At 39.0% G+C, this 20,726-nt stretch overlaps 3 protein-coding genes across 9 annotated transcripts; all 3 read left to right on the top strand.

Moving 5' to 3' along the window:
• The first annotated feature begins 26 nt into the window (after positions 1 to 26).
• On the top strand, positions 27 to 3,645 carry LOC137793378 (NADH-ubiquinone oxidoreductase subunit 8-like). Its single transcript, XM_068589472.1, has 6 exons — positions 27 to 163; positions 256 to 321; positions 430 to 519; positions 1,146 to 1,318; positions 2,734 to 2,862; positions 3,138 to 3,645. The coding sequence occupies exons 1-6, from the start codon at positions 61 to 63 to the stop codon at positions 3,267 to 3,269; spliced, it is 693 nt and encodes a 230-aa protein (XP_068445573.1). The 5' UTR covers positions 27 to 60; the 3' UTR covers positions 3,270 to 3,645.
• Positions 3,646 to 4,046: 401 nt separating this feature from the next.
• LOC137793377 (GTP-binding nuclear protein Ran) lies at positions 4,047 to 7,075 on the top strand. Of its 4 annotated transcripts, none has more exons than XM_068589467.1 (7): positions 4,047 to 4,189; positions 5,059 to 5,116; positions 5,246 to 5,330; positions 5,891 to 6,016; positions 6,144 to 6,331; positions 6,429 to 6,599; positions 6,700 to 7,075. In XM_068589467.1, the coding sequence occupies exons 2-7, from the start codon at positions 5,072 to 5,074 to the stop codon at positions 6,742 to 6,744; spliced, it is 660 nt and encodes a 219-aa protein (XP_068445568.1). In that variant the 5' UTR covers positions 4,047 to 4,189; positions 5,059 to 5,071; the 3' UTR covers positions 6,745 to 7,075. The 4 variants fall into 4 exon arrangements, with proteins under 4 accessions (XP_068445568.1, XP_068445569.1, XP_068445570.1 ...); XM_068589468.1 differs by lacking the exon at positions 4,047 to 4,189 and adding an exon at positions 4,560 to 4,659; XM_068589469.1 differs by lacking the exon at positions 4,047 to 4,189 and adding an exon at positions 4,672 to 4,690.
• Positions 7,076 to 9,275: 2,200 nt separating this feature from the next.
• On the top strand, positions 9,276 to 20,523 carry LOC137793376 (syntaxin-3-like). 4 transcript variants are annotated; one of them, XR_011078216.1, is made up of 10 exons: positions 9,276 to 9,652; positions 16,216 to 16,290; positions 16,386 to 16,485; positions 16,907 to 16,981; positions 17,157 to 17,227; positions 17,944 to 18,052; positions 18,128 to 18,201; positions 18,908 to 19,042; positions 19,243 to 19,505; positions 19,840 to 19,924. XR_011078216.1 is itself a non-coding variant. In XM_068589466.1 (9 exons), exons 1-9 carry the CDS (start codon positions 9,623 to 9,625, stop codon positions 20,413 to 20,415), a joined length of 861 nt encoding a protein of 286 aa, XP_068445567.1. In that variant the 5' UTR covers positions 9,276 to 9,622; the 3' UTR covers positions 20,416 to 20,523. The 4 variants fall into 4 exon arrangements, 2 of the variants coding, with proteins under 2 accessions (XP_068445567.1, XP_068445566.1); XR_011078215.1 differs by having other exon boundaries at positions 18,908 to 19,505; XM_068589466.1 differs by lacking the exons at positions 19,243 to 19,505; positions 19,840 to 19,924 and adding an exon at positions 20,224 to 20,523.
• Positions 20,524 to 20,726: the final 203 nt, after the last annotated feature.

The raw sequence follows: 20,726 nt of genomic DNA, 5'->3' as shown, positions 1-20,726 counted from the left end.
CACATGAGTTGCATCAATAAAGGTTCCCTGAACCACTTTTGTACATGTTGAGTTCCTCCTATGCGTTTTAACTATTACAGTGTACACACAGTAAACACTGTTTCCTCTGCTCAGATGTCTACTGCACTGAGTCTGCGTCTCCTCCACTGTTATTCAAAGCCAGGTAGGCTGCTACTGGAGCAGGAGTCATTTAAACAATAATAACTATATGCACAAAATGAGGCATCATCCTATCACATGTGTTTGTATTTCAAGGCACATCAGGATGTGGTCTTGGTGCCATTCGCCCATTCAGTCTCAGCGTGCAGAGAGAGGCCTACAGTAAGCACTGCTCCAAAACATGGGCCCTTCTCAGTGAAGTGACTACATGTGACTGTTGTTTAAAATGATCTAACCATACACTTCCCTCTCCTTTTGTTCTCCGACTAGAGTATGTAAATGCTCAGGAGCTGCAGACAGATCTGAGGTCCATCACTGACCGGGCTGCCACAACCCTTCTCTGGACCGAACTCTTCAGAGGTTGCATATACTTTGATTAATATGTGGAACGTCTATATACTGTGCATAGCGTCAAAGACCTATAGTGTTTTTCTATATTTTTGTTGTGGTGCACCAACAAAAGATGTATCCTACTAAATATCATCTTTGTAGTCAAAACTAAGCTTGGCGTGCGCCAAAACAAAGAAATACACATAAATTAGGTGAAATGTTGCTCCTTCACAAGAAACACAGCCTTTGTAACGTGAGTCAATTCCACACACACCACATTTCTGTTTCTGTAAATGCTCAGTAGTGTTCCAAATGTATAATAATTAGAGGCTGATACCGACATTACCTACAAGCAAATACAATGCATATCTGGACAATTTGAAAAAACGTCCTAAAAGTCCGCATAAGATTTACAAATCCTCAACAGATACACTTTTTCCTCCAGTTTGAGTACCGTTTGCCAAAAATGGCAGTGCCCAACTATTTAAGGAACTTACTCTCTCCCTTTGTAGAAGTGAAACAATATGAACAAATGAGCTTGGGTGCTGTTTGCTGAAGACGGGAAGTCAGAATGTATTAATGGTCCTATTATGTAATTCATTGACAATAAGGAAAATAATAAACTGAGTCATAATTCTTTGAACACCGACCTGCAGGTCTGGCGATGACTATGAGTTATCTGTTCCGTGAACCGGCCACCATCAACTACCCGTTTGAGAAGGGCCCTCTGTCACCCCGCTTCAGAGGAGAGCATGCGCTCCGCCGCTACCCTAATGGAGAGGAGCGCTGCATTGCCTGTAAGCTGTGTGAGGCCGTCTGCCCTGCTCAGGTGAATGCTAACACACTTTTAGTTCCAGCTATTAGGATATTAGTAGTACCACTGTAGTGAATTTTTTAGGGGCCCATTTATTATCATCAGTTGCTGTTTGGTCCTTTCTCTCTTCATTTTTGTCTTTACTCACTGTAAGAAGACCATGAAATGTACTATAAAGTGTCCTGAAATGTAATTTTAGGCAGCAGCAAACTCTATAAATGTGGTATTCTTGGAGGCAGCAAGTTTAGATTTAAACAAATTGTTTAACCAAACTGTGCCTCTTTGTGAAAATCTGGAAAAACACAACAACCAAAAAACAGCCTTACGCATATTTGCATTCTGTTTATTCTGCTTTCCAGTGTCTTTTCCTTGCACTTTTTCTAATGTAAACATGGATTTTATTTTGAGCAATATAGTCACAGATTTATAGTCAAGGTGTTGCAGCACATGGTGCAGTCCGACCTGTTTGCACGGTAGGCAAACTGCAGGGGGTCCAGCAGGGGCCCTGTAATGTCCTTCAGATGGGTCAATATCAGTCTTTCAAAGGATTTCATTACCACAGACAGCAGGGCGTTGGGCTTGTGGTCGTTTAATCCTGTGATGGAGGATTTTTTGGGGACCTGGATGATCATGGAGTGTTTGAAGCAGGAGGGGACTTCACTTTGCGTGAAGATAGTGGCCAGTTGGTCAGCACAGACTTTCAGGCAGGAGGGGGACACATCGTCTAGGAGAGCGTCCTGAGCCTTCCTGATCTTTTGTCTTTGAAACAGCCAACTCACATTTTCTTTGCGGATCCTCAGTGGCAATGGGGGGTGGTTTGGGAGAGGTGAGAAGGAGGCAGAGAGTGTAGGTGGTTGTTTGATGATGGGGCAGTTGGGCGGGTTGGAAGGGGGCTTATCGAACCTGCAGAAGATATTCAGGTCGTCAGCCAGTCGATTGTCCTCAGTGGGGTGAGGAGAGTGGGGGTGGTTTGTGTGTGTGTGTGTGTGTGTGGAGGGGGGGGGGGGGTTCTCCTGTAGTTTGTGAGTACTTCCAGACCTCTCCAAACTGACAAGAGGTCGTTGGCTGAAAACCTTTTCCCCATCTTTTCAGTTTAGCTCTTCTTAGCTACCTTCATCTCCTTCGTTCAGTGTGTTTCTGGCTTGGTTGTACAGAATCCTGTCCCACCTCTGGAGGCCTCCTCTTTAGCCTGACGAAGGTGCCTGAGTCTTGCAGTGAACCGGGTTTTATTATTGTTATACATGCAGAAGGTTTTAGTCGGCACACATATGTCCTCACAAAAACTGATGTAAGATGTCACAGTGTCAGTGAGCCCATCCAGGTTTGTAGCAGCAGCCACAAAAACACTCCAATCAGAGGAGGCAAAGCAGGACTGTAGTTCCAGCTGGGCCTCATTTGTCTCGTTTCTTTGCTCCCTTTGTGAAAGTCAGGCCATCACCATTGAAGCTGAGACTCGAGCTGATGGCAGCAGGAGAACTACACGCTATGACATTGATATGACCAAATGTATCTACTGTGGCTTCTGCCAGGAAGCCTGTCCTGTTGATGCCATTGTTGAGGTAATAATATGCTTACCTTGTACACTGAAAATGAGATTATATGAAGCTGTCGGCTTATTAAAACTGTATTTCTGTCACTTGAAAAAAAAAACGATTAACGTGCTAGTGGATCTTTTTGGCAAATAAGATTAGTTTCAGTTTCACATTTATTATTATTTATTTATTTCCCATCCTCAAATGGGGCATTTAGCACTCAACCCATAACCAAACCATAAAACTACAATCATCTGTCTGTCAATAGACCTATGTATTTTGTTCCCAAATCCCTCCCTCAGGGTCCAAACTTTGAGTTCTCCACTGAGACCCATGAGGAGCTGCTGTACAACAAAGAGAAGCTGCTCAACAATGGAGACCAATGGGAGGCTGAGATAGCAGCCAACATACAGGCAGACTACCTGTACAGATAGATATGTACACTGCCTGCATAAATGTTTCATTCATGAAAACTATATATCTTATGGTCCTCTTATGTATTACCTAGATTATTTGTAGTTTTAAAGATATTCCAGTGAGTTACAAATAAGCAGTCTAGCCTTGGAGCCTCTGATTCTGTTGTCAGAATTGAGAAAAAATATAAAAATGCACAAACCATATTTATTTTGTTGTAAAGATGGATGATATTGTGCTCTATGATGTTGATCGTACTACGTAACGCATGCAGCCAATGATGGACTATTTTCTGATGCACTTTAAAAGCTTTTTTTCCTCATGTGATAGAGAGACTTTTTTGAAAGAGTATATTTATGTAAAAAATACCCAAATAAATAATGTTTAAACCCTTAATTCGTCTGTTACCATTTATTTAAGCTGTTGCTGACGTCAATTAATTGAATATTCAATTCAAACAATAATGTGGGGATTTGCTGCTTTTTTATATCACAGTAAATATCTTATATGATGAAACAATGTTTTAGAAAATTTAACTCTGTGAAGTTGTGATGAGCATTTGTTACTTTTCTGATAGCCCAAATAAATAATTGATCTGTCTCGAAAATAAGAATATAATTGAAATGTACTGGTAAAAATGTAAGATATGTATGGACAGTTTAATATCTCTGTACAGAGTATAATAGTCACACCTGAGCATAGATATAACTCTCTTGTTAAGATTAGCTGAATCATGGTCTGGAAAATGCTTGTTTCCCATAGGTTTTTATCGCTGCGGTGATCACATGATATGGGCGGAAACTGACTCATACGCCACGCTGAATCTCCCGCGAACGCAGCCATTTACCCCTTTCCTCTCTTAGTAGTGACACCGGTTTGCTGAGTCTCTACATTTCCCCCTCGGAACAGGCCACCCCATTTATCAAAGTTCGTTGATCGGGTAAGTGTTTTAAATCAATGGGAGAACTTGGAGGTAGTGTTGGAGCTGTTTGTGGCGTTTTGAGTGCAGCACTGTGAGGCATCAATGATTACGTTAGGCCGTTGGTTTTCTTGTGCTAACGTAGCCGTTAGCTCTGCGAAAAGAATGGCTTCCATGCGTTGCTAGCTAACAGGTTAGCTTTCCGTCATTTGACTGCTTTGTTCTTGAGACCAGTTATTAATGTATCTATTTAAGTGCATTTACTGCTGTTAAACTAAACGTATATGAAACGTGACACGTCAGTTTGACTTGGTACGTTTTTGTTTGAGTTGTCCCTCAATCGCAACATGGAACACATTAGCTGGTGATCCAGGTCGATTGTTCCAGTCGAACGAGGAAAAAGTGCGCTCGCGCGGCGGATGGCGCACTCTAACTCAAAACAGTAACGGTAGCTTTGTTAACAACTTCCCCGCGTTTATACAACTGGTCCTGTAAGTTAATCGTTTTTATCAATCTAATACAGTAAGCCGTTTCCTATTTGTCCTTTTAACGGTGCAAATTGAACACAACATTTGCACGTTAGCGCGTCGAGACGTTAGCGTAGATGGAAAGTGCTAGAATTTGGCATCTGTAGGTAATCTAAACTTGAGTTTAGCGTTAACTGTTTGGCTGTAAAGTAAACTGATTAAGGATAATCGATTACATAAAACCGTGGTCTTAAGTCCCTCTGCTATTCCCCCCCAAATGTAACACAAAATACGGTAGCGTTAATTGCTAACACTGCTAGCCCACCGTTACAAGACGACGGTTAAACGACTGTTACAACGTGACCAGCAGCTGGAGGAGGACTGAGAACGTGCTAAACATCCCGCCTTGTTTTGTTTTTTCAGATAAATCGCAACTATGGCGGACTCTATGGCACAGTGCGCACCGGTGGCGGTGTTTAAGGTAAGAGTGATCTATGTAACGAGTGTGTTAGGACGCGGATAACGACACATGTGGTGTTCAGCTAGCTAGCAGTGCTAACATTCCGTATATAAAACCAATCTCATCTAACCGGTATCTGTTTTTTGACAGCTTGTTTTGGTGGGAGATGGAGGCACGGGGAAAACGACCTTTGTGAAGAGGCACATTACAGGAGAGTTTGAGAAGAAATATGTTGGTGAGTCCTTCTGTGGTAATAAGTGAATGACAACAGCACATTGAAGACAGACAGGGCCCAGGTTCAGGCCTCTAAGTAACCAGAAATGTCAGTACAGAAATACCAAACTAAGTTTGAAGAAGTTTAAAAATGGTGTCACCAATATAGTTGGTCACAATGACAAGGGAAATGCAGATCCAAGAGATCTAAACACAATTTGTCACAGACATTTATGAACTGATGTAATGAGATGGATATGTATGTATGTTTTCCTAAAATTCCTTAACTGTAACTGCATAGTCTGACCCAATAAAGCTAATTAATATTCTAATAATTCATATTATGCAACACTTTATTTAGCAAAGGAAATCTAACCTATCAAGGCAATCTTGTGCAATTGCTGTACATTGCACAAGATTGTTTTTTTTATTATAATAGTGGCAATTCCACTTTCAGTTAATCCCACTCATTTGTCCAGCAAGACACTAATTTTCCTTAACTTCCCTCAAAAGAATTAATTTTCAACATAGTTTTCACCTTACTTGCTCTCATCCATCATTTTTTTGTGCTGGTAATTATAGCTACTCTGGGAGTAGAGGTGCACCCACTGATGTTCCACACCAACAGAGGAGCCATCAAGTACAATGTGTGGGACACGGCTGGTCAGGAGAAGTTTGGAGGCCTGCGAGACGGATACTACATTCAAGGTGCTTGTCACAATCCTGAATAGACTGTTATGGTTATTAAACCTTGCTCAATGTGCAGGAACACTATTGATTTAAATTGAAAACCCTGCCATTGAATAGTGGGAAAACCTCTCTTCTATCTTCACAGCTCAGTGCGCTATCATCATGTTCGACGTCACCTCTCGAGTTACCTATAAGAATGTGCCCAACTGGCATCGTGACCTGGTCCGTGTCTGCGAGAACATTCCCATTGTCCTTTGTGGCAACAAGGTGGACATCAAAGACAGGAAAGTCAAAGCCAAGGCCATAGTGTTTCATCGCAAGAAGAACCTGCAGGTAAGAGTGCTCACATAATGCTAAATGTGTCTACATGTCATGTGTGGATTATAGAAAACAGTCTCTAATTTCCAACTCTCAAACTTCTCTGTCCCAGTACTATGACATTTCTGCCAAGAGTAACTACAACTTTGAGAAGCCCTTCCTGTGGCTAGCAAGGAAGTTAATCGGAGACCCCAACCTGGAGTTTGTGGCAATGCCTGCCCTTGCTCCCCCAGAAGTCCAAATGGACCCCAACCTTGCTGCAAAGTATGAGGAAGAGCTTCATGTGAGTATGACCATACATGTGCAATGTCTTTAAAAAAACAACAACTCTGCAACAATGGACATTTGAAATCTGACATTGTCTCTTGTCACCTCCGGTCCAGGTTGCATCACAAACAGCGCTCCCAGATGAAGAAGATGACCTTTAACCTGTTACCTAAATGTTCCCCCTCTCACCCTAATTGTGGACAGGAAGTTGTTAGAGTTTTGCCCCTTACTGTAAAATCCCTTTTCAGATTTTTTTATTTTTGAATTTTTTTTGTTTGTTTTAAAACTAAGGAAAATCTGGTGGAAAAAGTTGTAGTTCTAATTTCACTGTGTAAGACACACCCACCCTAGTGTTGTTGTAGGCATGGCAGTGTGCTACTCTTCGTCATCGAGCACCCTCCACTGCACTTGCCCAGCTCGCATAATGCTGTTGTAAAGTGTATTGGAAGCACTAAGGGGAGTAAACTTTGAATAAAAACATTCTCAATATAACATGTGTGTTGGTTTTCATTTCCCTGAACAGAGTAACGGACACTTAATGTCAAAAGTGTTTCCAAGAAGACCTTTTTAACCTTTTTATAAACCCACCTGAGGCCCTTTCCTCAATTGCATATCCAAACTAAAAAGGATAGTTCTCTGCAACCACTAGGGCTAGTTTAATACTTTTGATGTGTAATATCTGTCTATGTAACTGGTTTTGAGTAAATGAAGATGAGACAAAAAATGTGAAGGTTTAAGGTCTGCTTAGTAGGGAAAAAATGTACTTTCAGGATAATTATTTCTTTGAAATGATGCAGCTGTTATGTCGAACTCTAACCCAAATTATAGCACAATATGTGTGGGTTGGGGTTTATAATGGGAAGACTAGACATGTAATCTAAAAAACAAAGTATGTAAGTATTTGATATCCATTACACTTTTTGAATAACCAGGCAGCTAACATTAACTTGGTGTCAGTGTTTTATTCAAGTTTAGTGGTACTGGATGGGCATGGGGACATACCATGAAGCTCAGCTGCCATTTATAGTCTGCCACTACTTTAATGGAGATTGAAGAGGTGTGGGGCTTTTCAAAATTCATACAAATTTGGGTCTTGGGGTGGAATATGCAATTGATACAGAAGCAATCAAATTATGTTGTCAGTCTTTCAATTGCTAATCATTTATAAATCTAAATTAAGTTAAATTGAACTTTCATTATCAGCCCACCATGATTCTTTTAGTGAGAAGGAAAATGAGATAAGATCAAAAGCTCCAGAAGTGATTGTTTTCAATCTGGTTTCATTATTTTCTTAAGTGTATCACCTTAATTAGCTGGATAGACAATGGTTGGGCTTTAATACATCAACATATGATCAACATTAAATATACACAGGTCTTTTGAATCATCGAAGACTGTTTTTGTAATCATCTTTACACACTAGTGGCCACCAGGTGTCAGGCATGTTCTTTCATTCAGAGCAATGTGGACGATCTCAACAGGATTACGTAATTCACTTACGTTCATTGTGACGTATGTCCTCCACCCGGTTGTGACAACAGGGTTTATATGCTACATATTCATTCATACATCTTCGAGATTGCAGTAACTAAATAACCCATTACTTATGTTAACTGGTAGAAACACCAACAGCCAGTTCTCACATCCACTGTCTCCACTCAATCACTGGTTGTAGAGCAAGATGGTCCCTCCATATATTTAAAGAGATACCCAGGGGCCTTCACCTTCAGGCCCAGATCAAACCATATTTTTGATTTTACATCAACTTAGTTTGCCTCCTAAATTTTCTACTAACATGCATTTACATTTCTCTCCTAGCGGACCTATTACCGTCATGAGTATGTCTAACTTTATAAAGACAGGTTGTCTGAGTTTAAAACAATGTAGTTGTTTATATTACAGACAAAAATATATTAGTTACTTTGACTGCACTTTGTTATAAACTCAACTATTGCCATACAAATTGCTAGTATGATAATCTTGGGCTCTGCATTTAAACAACATTATAAAGATGGACATTCTAATGTCTATCTTATCATAAATGCCTTAGCTTTTTATTAATACAAATTGGGGTCTTGAGGTGGAATATGAAACTGCTACAGACAGAATCAAAATATGCCTTCTTCTAAATGAACTTAAATTGAACTTCTTTCATTAGCTGACCACCATGGTCTTTTTATTGAGAAAGATAGTAACATAGGATCAAAAGCTCCACAAGTGATTGTTTTCAACCTGCTCTCATTATTTGGTTGTTCAACAGTGTATCACCTTAATTAACTGGGTAAAACAAAAAACAACAACTATTAAGACTTTCAATATTGATTAATTTGTTAAAAGTTTGCACTTTTTTGTTTTACTATTATCGTCCTTAAAAAAAGAAAGAAAACTGTTATTACAAAGGTATCAAGAGAGAGCATTGAACTAATTTGCACCCCAACATTTTTTTAAAGATCCAATCAGGGACAGTAGATTATTTGACATCAGGTCCAATTATATTGGCTTTTTATCCGTTTTTCCTCGGCAGGTCAAAGTTCAATCTAATTTTAAGCAATGGAGACGTTCAAGTGTTCATCATTCCTACAACACATGAATGCATCACTTGTGCAGGTGGCTCAGGGCGTGGCTTCATCTCAGAGGATATGGATTTGTCTGCGCATGCGTGAGCCAGAAAAGTGCGTTTTAGAATGATTACTGTTGGTCAGCGGAGAGGCAGATTATAGGGCTCTACACAACTGTTGTTTTAATCCCCTGGGCGAGGATTTAGCAAAGGAAAAAACACTGGTTTTAAACCCAGCAGCCATATTGTATGGAAAAACGACGGAAAGACTCCGCTTTTCTGAAAAAGTCGTTTACTCATACACCTCTATCAAGACTTTTGGGGAGTTTAATTGTTCTTCTTGCTGGCGGTGGGTTTCTGTCGGACAACTAGCTTGCCAGCTGGTTGAGGAATTCTCAGATTGGGACAAGTTTTTGAGCATTTTCTACACAATATTGTGGTCATTTCTTTGGCATCTTGGTGTTAAAATAACCGAGTGAAACATGAAGGACCGATTGGAGCAACTTAAAGCGGTAAGGAAAGTCCAGGAAATGTCAATTTTCCTTCTAGTGTCTTTTATTCTCCTCCTTTTCTTCCAGTATTGTCTCTTTGTACACTTCAATGGCCATCTGCAAAACATTTCTTATAGGAATAAATGACGTGAAGATTAGTGAAATCCTTTTCCTTTTTTGGTATTTAAATAGTAAATTTAACTTAAAATAGCGTACACATAACATACTAATGATTTGAACTAGTGTTGTACCGATGACATAACTCCTGATGGAGATGGTAACACTGCAGGTTGAAACGGGGATGAAAGGTCAAAAGGATTCAGTCATACTGACATTATTTTCCTCTTTTTTTGACATGCAGCAGCCATGTTTTGCGATGTGACAATTCCTTATCAAACATGTATTGTATGAAGTATAATTAAAAGGATAATTGGAAGGCTATTAGTTGGAATGAATCAGCGGATGCCATTTATGTGTGTGGGGCATTCTTAAATTATTGCTCTTGAATCCTAAATGTAGATATAGGTCTGTAGCTCCATGATACTTGCCTCAGCAATGGTCCAACAACAGATTAGTCATTGTGTTTTAAATGTCATGGAAGATGCCGTATAAAGTCAATTATTAATTTTGTTCATCGACTATGATCGTTGAAGTGATTTATCATGCAACATTGTCAAAATACGCTGGTTACAAATGTGTTTTAGGTGTCTGTTTTGTATGAATGTTAATTGAACATCTTTGGATGTCACCTTGGATGTGGACATTTTTAATGGACTTTATTTTCAGTCAGTTGTCAGTGGTTAATCAATGATCGCAGTCAACAATATATACATTAATCAATACTGAAATCATCACTTGCAGCCCGACTTGTAATTACTGCTTGAAACGTCCCTGTAAAAATGATCTATAGTTGGGATGCATTGAACCAGAATACTCTTTACCTTTTTGTTTTCAGCCATCACAAATGAATCTTACACAGCAGTGAACATCCCTAGTATTCATATTTTCCTAATCAAAATGGAGTTAGTGACAGAGAATACACTTGATAGGAGGTCTTGATCCAATTGTAACCCAAGTCGGGTTATGTTGCCACAGCTACCTAAAACTGCTTGCCAAATATTTGCTGTATTTGACCCCATCCCCTTTTTAATCTCACACAGCTGGCTTATTTTTAGCCAAAGGGACTACAGATCTTAAGTGAAGTGGGCCAGTCAGTATAAGACTGTATATGCCAACACCTGTAAAACAACGATAAAACTAGGTTCTCTTGTCCTGGTGGCCTCAATCTAGTCTTTTTCACCCAATCTTTACCTCCATCTTTCATTGTCATTCTTCTTTATCCACATTTATTGCCCAGTACCTTTTATTTCCCTCCATGAATCTAATGTGTAACTTGTTGGCAGGTGTGTGTGTGTGTGTGTGTGTGTGTGTGTGTGTGTGTGTGTGTGTGTGTGTGTGTGTGTGTGTCAGTCACCTGATGGACTTGGAAAAGAGGAGCAACAAGAAACGCTGAGTTGTGGTTTCACGGGGCTATAGTCGCATGTGATTTTGAATACAACATTTTTTTGCAATAACAAAAAAAGTTGATGGAGCCATGTTTAGCTATGTAGTTTAATTGTACACTGACATTAACTTGACAGCCAGTTTCTGTATTTCATACTCTTTTCCTTCATGGTATTTTCTAATGTTTTTTCAGTAAAAACCTTACCCTCAGTTCTGTGTGCAGAGTAGTTGCCTTGTTTCCCGGCCTGCTCACTGATCAGCACAATGAATTGGGTAACGCTAACATGGCTTCTTTTGTGGCACATGGAGTTTTTAAATCCCTTGCCAGAGTTCAGCGCTGCATTAACACACGTCCTGATGGAGGGTTTTGCCTTCTGTCACCATGTTGCTGTAAATCTGACCCCAGGTCCCTGTCCTGCTGTTTTTGGTTAGTGGCTACTTTTCCATCATCCCCTGGGAAAATGTAGTGAAATGGCCTTCAACTAACTTTATTATTCATGAATTTACTCTTCATGGGTTGGTCTATAAAATGTCCCAAAAACAATGGACAATTATAAGGTGCACTTCTTCAGTGTTGCACTAAGCTGTATTGTCAGTTGGCAGGCTGTATATGGCAGAATAAAACAGGTTTAAAAAAGGGTGTTTTGAGAAAGTATATGTTATTGTGACCATAAGATGGTCTTTGGACATAACTGGTGGAATGAGCTCCCAAATGATATTTGGACAGCATAAAAGCCTGTACATCTTCTGCTGCAAACTAAAAACATATCTCTCCCGACTACAGTATATCGTGAATACAAAAATAATAATAACAAAGTAGTACTTTAGTAGCACTTAAATGGCACTTACTTATATAGCGCGTCAGGCTTTCTTGAAGAAATTGTATCTTCTTGATTCTGGTTGTTTGTATTCTCATTGTTGAATGCACTTATTGTACGTTACTTTGCATAAAAGCGTCAGCGAAATGAAATGTAAATGTAAAAAAAGTATTATGCCATTTGCTTCAGCAGAATGCTACATTAACCATGGACAGACACAGAGCTGCACACTTATTCTCTCACACGCGTGCACATGCAGGCAATTGCATGACTCCTGGTGGAAATACTAACCAGCACAATAAACCGACCAACTTCTTTTAAAAATTCGGAATTAGCTTGAATAATTAAAACTAAACAACTAAGCAATTCCCTTTTAAAAAAGCACTTACTCAAACTCTTGGATGTTTGGTCTTTTTTTGTTTAAAAACATGACTAAAGTTATTCAATAATTATTAAGATTCTTCTTCGATTGATCGATTAATTGATTCATTCACAAAGAATTGCAGCTCTACAAGTGTTCACATTCTTCTTATTTTATATGACCACCGTTTCAGCTCAGTTTAGGCTTTGGACACTCTCGTCATTTATGATCCTGAGAGACAAAGTCTGACCGTAAATCACCTCCCAGTCTCTGTAAGATGATGAAGTCACAGGAGAGATAGTGAGGGAGGGTGTTGGGCCGTCAACATGTTGATGATTGGAGTATGACTTGCTGGATTGTGTGTTTGTAGTTTTGTGCCGTAGTGGTGTGTTGAGGCTGACAGGATGAGCTCAGTTTGTCATTTCCATGGGTTTGATCCTTTTTACATTGTTGCACATCTGACTTTGATAGCTCGACCAGTACAACAAAGTCTTATGATGTTGGCTCAAATGAAACTGTGTGCTCAGAAAGCTCGTCAATTTTATGTTCAAAAGGCAGAGGATTACTTTGTCTTCCTCTGTTTAAAACCTCTGTCTAGTCATGCGTTATGCAACATGACATATGGCGCTTTGTATGCAGAACAAGTGTAATTAAGTAATTTGAATAAAAGGGAAAAGCCTGCATCCAAGCTAACGTATCAATCACTCACGCACCGAAGTGCAGTCTCTGTTCTGTTTTTATAATTTGTTTTTGGGGATTACACTGTCTTCATGACTGCACGAGGCATGAGATTAAAGCATTTTTGGATAAAAGAGAGAACATCTAATTTGTTACTTCTTGGTTCACTCACACAGTCATCATTTTTTACACAGTAGCACAGACCTGGCCTTGGATCTACTAGTTTAACAATATATATATATATATATATATATATATATATATATATATATATATATATATATATATATATATATACACACACACATTTTATTCCCCATTAACATTCAACACTTTACTGGGTAAAGTGAACGTATATCCACAATACACATGTCTTAAACATTAGATCATCTCGCACTATTTTTTCAAAACCACAACTAAACTTTAAGGGTTGCACTGTGCATTTAATGACTTTAACCCTCGTTTAGTGGTCAAAAACAAAAAAAGGTTAGTGTATGTTTGAGTCACATGAGTCACATTTGATGATGAGTCACATTTTGATCCAAAGCGATGAAGCAACTCTCAGTCGGTCTTCTTACAGGTGTTTCCAGGATTCAGGTGTCATATAATGATCAAGTGAGTTTAATGAGGAACGTTGTAAAAGGTTTTCTTCATGACGTGGATAAAGTCACTCAGTCTGACTGTTTCTGGCTGCATCAAACTGTTGTTATGTATGTATGTATGTATGTGTGTGTGTGTGTGTGTGTGTGTGTGTGTGTGTGTGTGTGTGTGTGTGTGTGTGTGTGTGTGTGTGTGTGTGTGTGTGTGTGTGTGTGTGTGTGTGTGTGTGTGTGTGTGTGTGGCCTTTGGCTGTTTAGTTTTTTTAAGTGTTTGTTGCACACGGACGTTCCTTCTGCCCTTTTTTCTGCTGAATGAGACACACTGGAAGGAAGTTGTGCTTGTTCTTATCTCGCTGTTGCAGAAATGCTGTGTGAGGGAGCATGATGTTGAGGTCAGAGAGCTGCAGCTGTATGTTCGCTGAATAACTCACAAAGCTATGAAAACAAGCAGTGTGTCTGTGTCCAGGGAACTAACTCAATGTTACTTCACAACTGTTGTTAGTTACAGCAGCCTGAACCAAATGGCTACATTTGCAATTCAAATTTTCGATGAAGGGGGAGAAGGTTAAAAACAGAAAGAACGACTTGCTATTGCTTTAAGTCTAAGTTCACTAGTACTGCAACGGCCTCTTATTTTTATCAATGATTAGTCTGCTGTATTATTTTCTTGATTAATAATGTTGTTTATAAAATGTCTGAAAATAGAAAAATAAATAAAATGCCTATTATGTATAAGTTCTACAGCCCTAAGGTGATGTGATAAAATTACTTGTTTTATTTGACCAACCCAATGAGAATAAATGGTAAATGGTGTTCTTTAGTAAGTTAAAGAATAATTACATAGTTGTTCTAGGGAAGTGTGGCTGAAGTGTAATATGTATTCAGATTGCTTGTTTAGAGATTGAGGTGATATGACAGAGCAGTGAAGTCGACAAGGCATTTTCCATGCTTTGACTTTGATCCAGTCTGACTTTTTCCAGGAAAGTCAAGTGTGCACACTTGAGACTGTGCCGCCCATTACGAATCAGAATATCTGTTTCGTCGGCCAGCAACGCTCCGTAGTTGCTCAGAGGAAGCACATTATTTTATAAATTGCAGAAGTAATTAAAAGGGAGGGAAATAAAGTGAGCTCACTGTCTCTTTCCACTCATTGTTTCAGTCGTCTAACGTCACAGCATGGCCCTATGATGTCTGTTTACACTGAGCCTTTGCTGTGGTTTCTTACAGTTCCTGGAGCCCGGCCCTAATCCTCCGCCGTGTAAATATTCACCAGCAGCGACTGACTGTGTTTACCGACTGTACCGTGTGACGTATTTATATCGAGGGGAACTTTCTGATAGAAGTGTTTGGGTGAAGGCTGATTAGGATCAGAGCAATATTTCTGACAGATGTGTTGAGCTGAGCTGCCAACCAGGAAGCAATTTCATTAGTGACAGTTTGTTCATGGTCTAAATGCGGTTCAGCAACTTTCTACCATGAGAAGAAATACTTCTGGACAATGACTCCGTATTATGGGAAATGAAAATAGTCAAAAATAATTGTCAGTATTTTTGCAACATATCAGTCTTGGGGATTAGTCTATAAAAAGTCTGACTTAATTGAGAGATGATTAAAACAATGTTGATTTTTTTTTTAACAGGTTATGTAAGATTTGGGGCTCAGCATCAAATCACAATACTTATGAGTATGGATAACTGTCAAGTATTAAGAGCTGGCAATGAATGCTTGGTCAGATTATTAGTTTTATTTACATACTGTTTGACTTATTCTTGTGAATTGATACTTATATTTCCTGTTTTATCATAGTTTTGCTAATTTCTTCCTGTATCTTATTTGAACAAAATTCTTACAGTGTTGATACAAAATTAGAGAAGGCCACTTTCACTCTTATGCCTGTGCTGTAAATATGAAGCCATATCCAGCATCCGGTTAGATTAGTTTACCATGAAGACTGGACATGAGGTAACAGCTTGCCGGGCTTTGTGCATAGGTAACAAAGTCCACCGGCCTAATAATTAATGCCTTAACACATTTGTTTAATTTGTACAAAAACCAAAGTCTTTGTGCTAAACTAAGATGAGCAATTCCCCAACATGTTGAACTATATTTCCTTACGTTTATATTTAGCAAACATTAAGTTCATTGCAGAAAAAACCTTGTTCGTAACATTTTAAAACATTTTTAATGGGGATAATAGTAGAAAGAGTTAACATAAGTATTATATAATTTGCCCATGTAAAAAAGGCAGACTCTGGGTTTTTCAAGTAGTTATGTGCTGGACTGTTTCATGTCGAGGACCTCGAGTCTCTGCTGTGCCTTAAGTTAACTGACACGACAACTCCAGAAAATAGCCCTGATGCTTTTGAGAAATTGGGATTATTTTGTTAAATATATGTTAAAAGCATGTTTACATCCCTTAAACCAAGGTATTGGAAAAATTATTGTTTTTGTATTTCTACTGAAACTCATTGTTTGTATTGGCATCAGCATGAAGCGCGTTTGTTTGTAGAGCTCCGGTTAACAACAAGTGCATACATGCAACCTAGAAAGGCATTAAACCAAGATTAAAAAAGACCTAACTCTGGATTTAAACCGACTTTTCTTACTTTACTTTTATTTTGTTAGACGTGCGATCAAGATGACGAAGAGGTGGAGATTGCTGTGGACAACATGGCCTTCATGGACGAATTCTTCTGTCAGGTCAGTGTTACTGTCAGTTCATTCGTGTGTGGAGGCTGATTTCACTGATTTCTCTCGTATTCATAAAAACATGCGTGTGCCTGTGTTTGTTTCAGATTGAGGACATCAGGAACAGTATTGATAAAATTGATGAGAATGTGGCTGAAGTCAAAAAGCTTTTCTCTGTCATCCTGTCTGCTCCCACATCAGATCAGAGTAAGAAACTAGCTTTCTTCCTGTACTTGCTCCTTTTTTCTCTCTCCTCTGCACATGTATTCACCCCAGCCGTCTCGCTTACGGCCAGGATATATTCTTACCTCAGCCTAACCCTATTTAAAAAGAGCCAATTGTTTGTGTCCCAAAATGAATGACATTTTGTGAAGAGGAACTAAGCTACCTATTGTTCTACCCGGTGAAAACAACCTTTACAAAATATTATGATTATTTTTGCTTCACTGGTCTGAACATTTCGAAAATCAAGAGACTGCATTTTGACAAACTGAAGATCCCTTCCAAGCATAATTTAAATGTCAACTTCATGTGGGAGCATTATCAGTTTATTAGTACTTGTGATAAGTCTCTCACCCATCGTCACACTCTTAGCTGTTTATGGACACGTCTCTTTCTTTCTATCTAGAAACACAGGACGACTTGGAGGCAATCACCAACGACATAAAGAAGATGGCTAACAATGCAAGAAACAAACTCAAGAGTGAGTCTGCCTGACACACGCACGCACCCACGCACGGGCGCATACAGCTTGTCAGTCTATAAAATGGATGTTGAATTACTTTAATGTGAACTGTTGTGGAAGAATTAAACAAGGATGTGATGTGAAGTTGATTTTAAAGCTTAGTCATAAATCAGTAGTTTGGATTGCTTCCCAGCCATCGAGAGGAATCTGGAGTCAGAGGAGCAGGAGAGGGTGTCGGCTGACATGCGGATACGTAAATCACAGGTAAATGATGTCCAGCTGAAGTTTCCTCTATTTCTTCGCAAATTCAACCTTGACAGGCTTATGGGCATGAAAGAAAAGCGGAAGAGAAGAACAGCAATTGGCCTACATGTATTCATTATTAACAAAGAAATCTGAAAACAGAGCTTTCAAAGCTACAACAGCACATTTTAAACATTGTATTGGTCATTATTATTATTATAAGTATAATTTATTAATATTGTTCTTATAATTATTTATATATATATATATATTTATATATATATATATATATATATATATATATATATATATATATATATATATATATATATATATATATATATATATATATATATATATTTATATATATATATATATATATATATATATATATATATATATATATATATATATATATATATTTATATATATATATATATATATATATATATATATATATATATATATATTTATATATATATATTTATATATATATATATATATATATATATTTATATATATATATATATATATATATATATATATATATATATATATATATATATATATATATATATATATATATATATAAATAAAATAATTACATTTTGTCTTTGTACATTTGTCAGAGATGTGTCTCGGCTCTGAGGTTTATGCCTGATTTGACAGAAATGGTCACAGTACCTCCATCAAGATCACTTCTGTGGTAAAACCTTGTTCCCCTTGTTGTCTCCCAGCATGCAGTCCTGTCCAGGAAGTTTGTGGAGGTAATGACAAAGTATAATGAAGCTCAAGTGGACTTCAGGGAGAGGAGTAAAGGACGTATTCAGAGACAACTAGAGATCAGTGAGTTACGGCCATAAAACCATGTGATGTTCTTATAATCTTCTTTGTCATAATCTTTTTTTCTTTTATCTGCAGCTGGAAAAGCAACAACAGATGATGAACTGGAAGAGATGTTGGAGAGTGGCAATGCTGCTGTTTTTACTGCAGGGGTAAGTGTACGTGTGTGCGTGTGTGTGCATGCATTCATCTCCGCTATTTATAGGAGTTCCTTAACATCCACTGGGCCTCGACACTGTTCACAATGTGGTTGAACTGAGAAACCGCTCTGTAAAACGACAAGTGCCTCGTATCATCTGGTTAAAGATTAGCTGTGCTTGTGATCTGTCCCGTTGGACTCAAAGTCAGTTTGCTCTCTTGCGCTTTCTTAAGTGCTGCGAACCCCTAACAGCAATGACTAAGCTTTTTGTGAGCTGCTTAAAAAAACTGCGGAGAAAATGAGTACCACCAGTGTGTCTCAAGGGATCAGACTACCACACGTGCACAAAGCATTTCAAGTGGTGAGGAAGCCTCTCCATGCATACTTGGCCCATAGAATGCTTGTGTCCGGTGTAGTTTGGGAAGAATGTCTGGCACCGGGATGCACATGCCTTTTAACCCAACTAAACCGCAGCCACAATGATCAGAAGAAATGAAGATGGAATACTAAAGTGTGAAGGGTTTTAGAGGATCTGTTTGTTTCCACGGTTTTGCACTTGTCTGTTCACGTTACCGGCGTCTTGGAAAGGGAGGAGTGAGCAGAGGGATTGCAGCCACACTGCGAGATGCCGCCTGTCCTTTTTTTAGATTTTTAGATGTGACCCGGAGACCAACTGTCATTTAGACTTTTGTGTGGTAATAAACCTCTCCTCTCCACAGATTGTGGATGCTGGGATCTCGAAACAAGCTCTGAGTGAGATTGAAGCCAGACACAAAGACATTGTCCGTCTGGAAAGTAGCATCAAGGAGCTGCACGATATGTTTGTAGACATCGCCATGCTTGTGGAGAGCCAGGTACGCTCCTCCACATCCATCCGCCCACCATTTTGTACACCCGCCAATTACCTCAGGAACTTCTCATTTTCATCCATTTATTCATTCATTCTTTACTTTTTCTCCATGACTTTGTGTTTGATCCTGACCGCATTCAACTCTTTTTCTCTTGCTTAACTCGCTTCACAACTTTCAACCTGCATTTGTTTCCTCTTTTCCAGCTCCATGCCTTTCTTACACCTCACTACACCTCTTATTCTCACTGCCACCACCATCTCATCCCTCAACATTGATGGAACCAACCCGAATGCATTTAGTAAGATGTCCCAGTAAAGCATTTTCATAGACATGAGTGCAGACGTCGCACTACAATTCATAAAAACGCATATTACCGATTGGTCAGTCACTGTTTATGCGTACATAAGTCTAACCACATATTTCTTACTGCTTGAACCATGCTTTCTGAGGGAAAAGCTTGTTTGAGGTAAGGGCCACGCTGCTGCTGTCCATGTTGTGTGATTTCCCAATACTCTTTGTTTTCTTAGCCATTGTTAGTTCAAGCTTTTAGTTTGAAGAGGTCAATTGCATCATGAACATAGTGCTCCTCTTTGACATTTAAAACACAGCTCCTCATGGATTCCTTAATGAAGCTGTCACTTTATCAACAGTAGACAATAAACAAGTAAAAATGTCAAAATATTGGTCAGTTTGTTTCCTGAAACCACGTGTATTACTTTGTATCCAAACCAATGTTCCTAACTGCTCTTCTGCTTGTGGCATGTTGCTCTGTATTTTATTGATTGTTCTGTGTTTTTCAGGGTGACATAGTTGACAACATAGAGCAGAATGTTTCTAAGTCAGTGGACCATATCACAGTGGCTAAGGAACAGACCAAAAAAGCTGTAAGGCATCAGACCAAAGCGCGCAAGGTAAAGTAATGTAGCCTCCCATCTGCTGGTGACCTCTTCCTGTTGTTTTTCTGCCTATTATCTTGTCACAGTTTGACACATTTAAACAACACTGTGTGCATACAGATCGCACTCCCTCGCCCTGCAGACACATCGCTAATCTCACACTGCTGTTGCATTATATCTGCTTTGCTTTTTGTTCTTTCTTTCTCTCTACCACTCTCTCTCTATCGTTGTTTTTATTTATCTTTTTTCGTTGCTGCCCGTCACCTCTGTCACCGTGCCCCATGTCAGGGCGGAATGATTGAGAGGATTGAGAGCAACATGGACCAGTCAGTGGGCTTTGTGGAGCGGGCTGTAGCGGACACTAAGAAAGCTGCAAAGTTTCAGCAAGAGGCTCGCCGTGTGAGTGACCACAGTCAGGCGGAGTGGTCTGGTTTCCCAAAAGCAGATAAAAAAATATATATTTTTAATTGTCTACAATAGAACAGTAATTACCCTACGATCAATGCTCTTCAAATTCATGGCAGTACAAAGAGAAGAGAGATAGGAAAAATGAAATGGACTAGATTTAGTAACACTGGACAATTATTGAGTCGGATTTGAGTTGTAACTCTGACCTTACGTTCAAATATGATTATGTAATTCAATCCATGTTATTCCGTTGACCTTGAGCCAATGTGAACATGCACCAGGGACGTCAAAGATGCCCCTCCTTAACTACAGAGCAGCAGTTCACGTTTATAACTTAGACTGCGCTATCGCAGATCATCAGTGTCAACAGTGATTCCAACAGA

Source organism: Clinocottus analis, unplaced genomic scaffold, assembly GCF_023055335.1.
Source record: "Clinocottus analis isolate CAN_PGR_092001 unplaced genomic scaffold, fCliAna1.0.p SCAF_225, whole genome shotgun sequence".
Taxonomy (NCBI): Eukaryota; Metazoa; Chordata; class Actinopteri; order Perciformes; family Cottidae; genus Clinocottus; species Clinocottus analis.
The sequence above is the reverse complement of the archived record's forward strand: the minus strand, read 5'-3'. Positions and strand labels throughout refer to the sequence as shown.